Source organism: Echinops telfairi, unplaced genomic scaffold (assembly GCF_000313985.2).
Source record: "Echinops telfairi isolate 266 unplaced genomic scaffold, ASM31398v2 ScPeMD7_3533;HRSCAF=4204_0, whole genome shotgun sequence".
NCBI lineage: Eukaryota > Metazoa > Chordata > Mammalia > Afrosoricida > Tenrecidae > Echinops > Echinops telfairi.
Genome location: NW_022107431.1, coordinates 101364805 through 101373884, shown reverse-complemented (window position 1 = coordinate 101373884; position 9080 = coordinate 101364805). Strand labels below are relative to the sequence as shown.

The 9080-nt window shown below is 44.4% G+C and overlaps 1 protein-coding gene across 2 annotated transcripts in view; it reads right to left on the bottom strand.

The window, feature by feature from the left end:
* Positions 1–2937: 2937 nt before the first annotated feature.
* Positions 2938–9080, bottom strand: part of SLC17A5 (solute carrier family 17 member 5) — a 57058-nt gene continuing 50915 nt past the window's right edge. Inside the window, exons 10-11 of one of the 2 annotated variants that reach the window (XM_004696304.2) lie at positions 7364–7454; positions 2938–4234 (exon numbers count right to left, since the gene is read on the bottom strand). In XM_004696304.2, the coding sequence (XP_004696361.1) occupies positions 4097–4234; positions 7364–7454 (229 nt within the window). In that variant the 3' untranslated portion in view covers positions 2938–4096. The remainder of the gene's footprint in view (positions 4235–7363; positions 7455–9080) is intronic. The other variant, XM_045294627.1, reaches the window with a different exon arrangement.

Genomic DNA, 9080 nt, shown 5'->3' with positions numbered 1-9080 from the left:
TCAGGGTCAAGGCATGAGGAAGGTTGAGAACCGCTGGGCTAAGGAAAACACCTCTACTTCTGAGTTCTTGAAAGTGAGACAAAGGCAGAGCAGGAAAGGCACGCAGGGGTCAGTACAGGCTGCAGAGGCCAGCGTTTGTCTCAGTTTCTTTCACACAGCCGGTTCTCCAGGTCTGTTGGCAAGCTCATTCCCAATGTATTTGGAAGGCTCCAAAGACTGGGATCTATGAGGGAAAAGGTTTAATAAGTCAGAATGTGGGCTCAGTCAGAAAAATAACCTGCCACGCTCATCCCGAACCCCACTGCTATCCCAGTGCAAAGAACAATGTGTAGCACATAACGGATGCTCAATAAATATTTGTTGAATAGCTGGAAGTATTTTAACTATATGCCCTATTCTCAAAAACATCCCAAACTATTTCTAATCACTGCCACTTACCACTTATTTTGAGGTCAGCACGTCATTTCTTCATTAAAAGGTGTCAGCACATTTAACGTGTGTGTGTGCTTGGAAGAAAACATGTTAAAAACAATGTACAACATAACAATGTTAAGCTTGCATAGGCCATCGGAAGGAGATCGATGGTGTAGTGGGGACGTTAAGAGTCGGCTGCTAGCCAGCATGTCTGCAGTTTGAAACCACCAGCTGCTCGGCAGGATAGACACAGGCCTTGTCCTCCTGTAACAAGGCACCCTCAGACCCCCAGGGACAGTTCCACCCTGTCCCACTGGGGCACTAGGAGTCAGACTCGACCTGACAGCAGTGAGTTTGGTTTTTATAGGCCATTTGGCCAAAAGTTTATTTGCTAAATACATATGAAGCAACTAAAATGGATGAAGCACACACTGCATATGAGGGAGACCAGGCTGAGTTGAAGTAAATGGATGTTGGCCTCAAGATGCTTGTGAAGAATGGAGTAGGGAGACCAGGAGCTGAGTATTATCAAGAAAGGGCATTAGGTGCCAGACAGAGCTCTTGGGAGGTATCCAGAACTGTAAGGGCTTGCATTCTTGTTGCCTAGACGGATGCTTCTCAGTGTTTGTTGAAGGAAGGAAGGAAGGAAGGAAAGAATTATCTCTTCCTTATTGCTGAACCTAAGTCCTTGACTTCAAAATCAAGAAAAACAAAACAAAACCACCCTCAGGAAATAACAGATAGTTTTGGTGTTTTGGTGGATCAAAGGAAGAAGCTGCATGAGGGAGGCGGGCTTGACAAGTGCATGCCAGCCTCAGTGAGGGCAGTCTATAGGGAATGGAGAGGGATGGGGTAACAGAGCAGGTGAGGGGAAGTGTTAGCCGGAAGTAGGCAGGGTGGGCAAGGAGAAGGAAGTAGGTTTTGTCTAGGAGGGAGGAGGGCATGCGTGCAGGGCAAAGAGGAGTTCATTGGATCCAGAGAAGGGAAGCCATGGGGGTGAGGGTTCACCTTTTGGGGCTCTCGGGCACATTAGGAACGTTAGCTTAGTACTGATGGAAAAGTGAAACAGAAGAGCACTAAGATTAAAGGCAGCAAGATCACTAAGATTTTTTATTCCAGTGGAAACAAAAACTACAAGGATCTCCCTTCATCCACTTTTTTGTTGTCCATCGGAGAGTGTAAGACATGACAATAATAATTTATGAATTACCAAGGGTTCATTATGAGGGAGGTGGGGAGGGCAGGGGAAAAATGAGGCGCTGATACCAAGGGCTCAAGTGGAAAGCAAATGTTTTGAGAATGATGATGGCAACAAATGTACAAATGTGCTTGACACAATGGATGGATGTATGATCGTGATGAGTTATATGAGCCCCCAATAAAATGATTTATAAATTAAAAAAAGAACGAACTTTTTCAGGTATCAGATTTTTCATAAAAAAAACCCCAAAACAACTACAAGGCTCTCTCACTGAAGAGATGCCAGGGGGATTTACAAAGAGCTCCACACTTGAACAATGGGAACGGAAGCTACTTCGACATGAAAGTGGAGCAGCGGTGGGATGCTAGGGAGGAGGAAGAGTTAGAAACCAGCCCCGGGCAAAACAAACAAACCAGCCCAGACTCACGCCTCAATGAGTGAGCATGACGTGATTGTCCTAGGAACCAGGCTGACATGGGTGGGGGTGGGGCACAGAGCTTAAACACGCTTCAGGCTCAAAGCCAAAGGTCAGTGGGGTGTCCAACGGGCTCTTAAATACCGGGTCATAACACAGTGTTTGAGCAAGCAGATGGTTTTGTCTTCGTTTTACAATAGGGCACTTATGTGCAGCGGCCCGAGTGGTACACATGTGCCTGGATCCGGACAGAAAAGGTTGGAGGCGTGAGTCTACCCAGAGGTCATCTGGAAGAAAGGCCTGTTGAGGGGTCATTGAAACCCTATGGGGTCACAGATGGGGTTGCCGTTGTGGGGGGTTAGCACTGACTCAAGGGCAACTGATAGTTGGCATTCATTTGAATGAATAGGCTACACTTCTGCCTTTGGGAAAGGGAAGTTCTCCCCACCCTGGTCTCCTGTTTCTCTCCGTAGGTAACCACTGTTTCTAGTTTCTTGGGATAGTCTGTACATAAATGTTTTTATGACCCCAGGAGAGGCGGGCCTTTGCTTGGAAAGGCTTGAGAGCTTGTGACAGAAGGAAAAGATCAAGAAGAGGTAGAGATTCAAGAAGCAAATGAGGGAAATGATTAAAGCCAGGTCTAGAACAGGTGGAAAACGGGCAGAACCCCGATGCAGGTGTAAGTTTTATCAAGACCCCTTTGGAACTAGGAAGGGTGGGCTGGTGGCCGTAGAGGATTTCTGAGGCTGCTTTGCTGAGGGGCCTGGTTTCCTCTGCTGGGGTGGGGGTGGGCAGGGCCGTCTGAGTGGCAGAAGCCTGTGGAGGCGGACTGTTCCTCACAGAAGATACTAAAAGATGTCAAATGGTCACTGTGGCCAGCAGAGGACATAACAGAACTGTCTGAATCTCAATTCAAAAAGGTTTATTGGATGATTTATAAAAGCAGCATCACAATAGCAATTAAAAGCAATTTAAAAATTCAAAAATAAATTTACATACTTGTATTCACAGCATATTATAATCAACAGTTTTCTCAGTCAAGGTGTTTCCAGGTAGTGTTAAAAAAACATAAGCTAAGTTGTAAATCACACGAATGCCTTCATTCAGAGCATGGTCCTGGAAAAACACTGGGAAAGGTGATTGAAGCGACCAGACGTAAAGATGGCTGTGTCCCCGCAGCCTTTAAAAACCACTTAGACCCAAGCTCACCTGAAGGCCGACTGAGGGCAGAGTGAGCTGCTGCGGCTCAACCAGCACAGGTCTCACTCAAGTTTATACGTGGGTCCCCGTGAAGCTCGTTTAAGTGAAGGGGAGCACTACTTGTGATTCACTGGACACCACTTATCTTTGGAAGGTTAGAAGTCCACCAGCAGTTCCCTGCCCTGGGAAGGCTTGAGGGGGCAGAGTGGACCCTGGCCGTGGAGGCCCAGCTGCTGTCTACACACAGCCTCACCCACTGGGTAACAGCCCATGGGCAGGAACGCCATCCATAGACAGGCACTGCCCCTGGGCTTGGCGGCTGCTTTGGGTGAATGCTGGGCACTGGGTCCCTGAAGTCGGGGCGGGAACGCCGGGCAGCTGCTGGGCATGCTTCCCTCAGTCCAGCTGCCAGGCTGGATTATGCAGCAGAGATGTTAACATTTCACACATGTGCTGCAGAGAGCTAGTGACAAATGGTTTTTTGAGGGAGGCAGGACAGAAACAGGTATTTAGCAAGACCTGAGAATTATTCTGTAGTTTCAATCAGCAATGGCATGGGGGAGCCTTTCAGCAACTTCCTTAACATGGCCCTTAGAAATAAATAGAATTTCTACTGTGTGCTGCTGGACCTGCAGTCAACCCACAGTACAGGTCCTTCCATATACATTAATGATCATTAAAATGTTAATTTTACAACACTGGCAACAAGCGACATTTCATGATTATAATCCTTAAAAGCTGATTACAAGGACTTTTTGTCTTGGTATCATATAGGATACTTACATATTTAGATCATCAAAGGCACTTTCAGGTTACATGATTAAATGAAAGTGTACCGATAGAGAGAGCACTATTTTCTGGTTCCTTCAGTGTCTGTGTCCGTGGTAGTCATCGAGAGCCCAGGTCTGCACTTCACCTTTGCCAAACAGTGTAAAGAAGATCGCACCAAATACGTTAATAGCAGCAGCGATACAGAACACGGTTTGCCATTCTCCAATAGTGTTCTAGAAAGACAGACAGAATGAAAAGACCATGAAGAAACTGCTCGAGGTCTACTCTATGTCCCAATAAGAATGAATGAATGATAACAAGGTAGATACAGCTTACCAACAAAATGCTGAGCGACTGCAGGGAGACACTAAGGAGCACCGTATGAAGTGATTCCAATATAAAGTTTGACGGCAGACAAAATGAATGCAAGGTGCTACATGTCAGGATGGCTGTGGTGCTTCTTACCATTAGGTACTGGTTAGGCAGATGTGTGTGCTCCCTCTGAAAATCCACCAAGCTGTACAGGTAGGATTTGTGCATTTAACAAATACCTATGTTAGACTTCAGCAACTAGGGAAGTAGTCTGCCTGAATGCTCCTCCTCATGTTCTTAGGTGGTCCCAAGACTGTGTGTGGGCCTGAGTCTCAGGATGCTTTCTCACGGTCCCGTTTAGTGCCGGGGACTCTGGTGGGGTGCCTCCAGTGGCCAGTGGGAAGCATTGCACAAGGATCCTGGATCGCACACCAAGCAGGCCAGGCATTAAGCGATCCACAAAATGCAATTGTTTAGAGAATTCACTGGTGTAAAAAACTTAAGGAGCTACCGAAATTTCTTGATCATTTGGTTAACTTTAACAACCATTTTTTTGGATTTTTACAGTTTTAATCAAGCATAGGGCTGCATCTGCAGCATTGAAACAAGAAAATCAGGCAGCAGCTTTGGCAAGGAGGGAAAAAAGGTGGGGCGGGTGGGGCTGCGGCTTCCCAGCCAAAGTGAGGCGGTTTCATTGGGAAGAGAGGGAAAACATGGGGAGAGAAAAAGGCAGGGGAAGGACGAAGTTACACTGAAATGAATGCGTTGGGGTGTGAGAAGAAGACCTTGGAAATTCACCCTAAATTTTAGTTACTATTTAGATATGCTAACCGTGCGTCACTATTCTAAAGGAGGAGTCAATCATGATTACGTCTTACAGCAGAAAGAAATGTTTAAGACTGTTTCTCAGAATTTCTAAGACAAAGCAGCTGTTTGATCTACTGGATAAAATAATACCTCAGTGTTATCTGGAGGCAAATGGGGGACTTACATGCCACCAATTGTACCAGAAATCGCACATCACGCCTAGTTCTCCTCACCCCCTTTAAAGAAAAACTCTGCCAGTTATTAGAGAATGCTGTTTTGTTTGCAACAGAATTAAACTTCAAACACACTGTGAATTTTAATGACTCCATTATTTACTTATACTGACTCATTCTGCCAGGTTTTTGAGGCAGTGTAGTAAATTTTAATTGTAAGCAACTGCAATTGTAAAGGCAAGTGTATTTTTCCTTTTCTAAAAACAACATCCCTTCAATAACATTAAACAAATTTAATAACAACATATCCAAAATCCAAATTCAGTGTACAATACTTTTATTCAGGAATCCATCTTACTGTAGATGATCAATAAATCAAATTATTACAAGATAATGTGTTGACCTAGGCTGTTGTGTTACCATGTGCTCCCATGAAGACAGGGTCACATTCCTCTAATGTGTTTCTATTGAGAGACTGTAGGGAAACCAACCAGTGAACAAAAAAGCCTTCTCAGACACCCCTTTCTAAAGGTTCCGTGAGACAAGGCAGTAACACGGAGGCGCCGACTCCTTAGGTTGGGGTTGGAGAGGAGAAAACAAAGGAGCAGCACCTGAGGTGAAGACACACCTGGGGGAAGTCAGTGTCTTTGGTGATAACGTTTGCAGGCTTATCCTAACCTTCGAAGGATGAGATCCGCTGTTAGCTGGATCACAGAAATAAAGACAAGGAGAAATTAAGACTCTATCGGAAACGTAGTTAGACTCTTGAAAAAAATTATTTCCCAAGTCTGTTTGAATTTTTTAACGAGTCAGAAAGATCTGTTGCGATCACTTACTCTGATTTCCTACACAATGTAGATAAGCCCTGCACCGTCACTGACAGATCAGGTCCCATGCCACCTCCCAGCCTTAGGCCATAGCCTCCCGGGACCTACTCTGTTGTAACTGCACTGTCCAGACCACCTGGTGGGTTCCAGCCTCATGTGTCCCATCCCCGGTAGACTGGTCCAGGCCTCTTCTGTATCCATATTCTGTACCGAGGTATTACATTATCAGTCAAACTATGCTTTACAAAGGGGCTTCAAAAAGTGTGTGAACCAACTCCAGTTATCTTTTTACTCCATTTTCCATGACCTTTGGCTACCCCCTTGTAACTGGTTATAGATCTCTAGATGGCGGTTTTTTTTCAAGTATAGAAGATCTTGCCTTTCAAACTTCAGTATCTTGTAGCATATAACAAACACTCTTGAAATGCCTACTGAATAAATGGCTATCTCAAGGCTCACTGACTCACAGGGCAGCCGTTCCATGCAGTACAGGTTTAAGCACAGAACTTTGTTAATGTCACCTCATCACATCTCTTCAGTTCTCTCTGTGGAGTAAGTCTCCATCCTTCAGAGGACCTCTTCAAATATGTGAAGACAATCTTGTCTTCCCTAGTCTTCTGCTCCTCCAACCTCAATTATTTCACCTGTTCTCCATCCATTCTGACCTGATTTCCTGATACCTCATCTCATCCGGAAGGAAACATTGCAGTTTTCACTTGTCCAAATCTAAGACACAAGTGACTCATCTGGTATAAACCACAACTTTTAATACTGGTGTGATTTCAGCTCTCACTGCCATTGAGTGGATGCTGACTCATAGCTATGCTATAGAGCAGGGTAGAACGGCCTGTGAGTTTCCAAGACTGTAACTCTTCACAGGAGTAGAAAGCCTCGTCTTTCTCCTGAGGAGCAGCTGGGGGTTTCAAACTGCTGATCCTGTGGTTAGCAGGCAAACTTGTAACCATCACTCTACCAGGGCTCCTGTGATATCAGCTACACGATCTTACTTTAACTTAGTTCTATTTTTTAGTTTGGTTTTATTGTTCCAAAATCCTAAGATGGATCTTGGAAAAATTCTTTCTTATACATTAGGGCCTCTAGATTTTTGTTGCTATAAAGCATTGCATAAGAACACACACTCAGGATTTTATGCTTTATTAAAATATATTCAACTTTGACACAGATATGCAGCTCCATGGGAAATGATAGACCTTTTCAGTTTATAAGCAAACGATCTACTTACGTTCGGAGTCAGACTCTTCGCAATGACAGGACACACCATCCCTGGAATGGTGGCAAATGTATTCGTGATGCCCAGGAGAATACCCGCATACCTGTAGGAACATGTTCACACAGCTTATTACTTGGTCACCTGTGAGCAGCTTCGCTCAGGCTATTCCACCCGCAGCTGATGTTCTTGGGAGATTTTATGCCTAAATGAAGTGTCTTATAGAAACCGGACTGCATATTTAGCTGGTGAAAAAGCTGCATTTCAAAAGTTAATTGGCATTTTAACATTACACGGGAAACATGGCTGTTGCAAACTCTCCCGGGTAGAGTGATACTGATGATTGGTATCCATTCATAAGACACATACCAGGAAGTTGCATGATCTGTATCATATGTCTTTTAATCTATAGGGTTCCCCTATATTATTTTTTTCTGATTAAACTTTTCACTGAAATAATTACAGATTCACATGAAATTATAAGGAATTATACAGACTGATGAGTTCTTAAAAACAAACAAAAATCTTCAAGAGACCTCCTTGTACACTTTGTGTAGTTTTCTCCAATGTTAGTATTTTGCAAAACTTTATAATCCTGTTTATGAAATCTGTGTTTGATACTTTTGGCAAGAGAACTTAAAAGGTGGTGATGGAGTTTAGTGTTTAAATATTTAGGTGACAAGTCAATGACATCTCCTATTAATTAATTTTTCTTGAAATATTGAGAAATAGACCCACCCACCCCCACACTGCCATCAAGTGGACTCTGACTTATCCTGTCTGGGAGCAGTGGTTCTCCACCTTCCTTACACTGCGACCCTTCATGCAGTTCCTCATGTTGTGCGGACCCCCCAGCCATAAAATTATTTTCATTGCTACTTACTGTCATTTTGCTACAGTTATGAATCGGGTGACCCCTGTGAAAGGGGTCACGACCCACAGGTTGAGAACCATTGGTCTGGGGTTTCTGAGACTGAATCTGGATAGGAACAGCAGCCTCGCCTGTCTCCTTTGGAGGGACTGGGGGGCAGTAACTGCGGACCTGGTGGTCGGCAGCCCAATGCCTAACCCACAGCACTACCAGGGCTGTACTTAGACATACACAAAGTCCAATTAGAGCTTATAATTTTCATAAGGTAATCGGTGTTATTATAAAACAAATTCCCTCTCAAAATTAAAGAAGCTTGGTGTTTCACTAGCCCATAAAGCCTATTGCATGGAATTTCTGGGCGGTATAAGCAGTTAGGTTCCACGACTAGCTGAAAGCTTGGTGGTTTGAACCCACTCAGAAGACCGGCCTGGTGATGTGTTCCGGAGAGCTCCCAGCCTTGCAAACCCTGGGCGGCAGCAGCAGCAGCAGCAGCAGCAGCAGCAATGAGTCAGAGGCAATTCTATGAGGACCAACAACAACATTCTCTCAAGGGAGGATGATACTTGTACAATTTCTATTAGGGTTTAGGATTCTCAATTCCGGCTGTGAACTGCTGAGCTGAAATCTTTCTCCCCTTTTAGATATGGAAAAGTGCTTCCGTGAAAAATTCTACTGAACCTGCCAGTCATCTGCAAACATCACAACTTTAAATGCTCAACACCTGTGCACACAGGCTCTAACGAGAGCAAGAGGCACAGCTCTTTTGAGCTTCTTCCTTAGGGAGTGTATCTTAAATTAACCAAGGCTTGGCAGGACCAGCTTTTTTCTTTTTTTAAACCATTAACACCTTGGCAGTAGGCG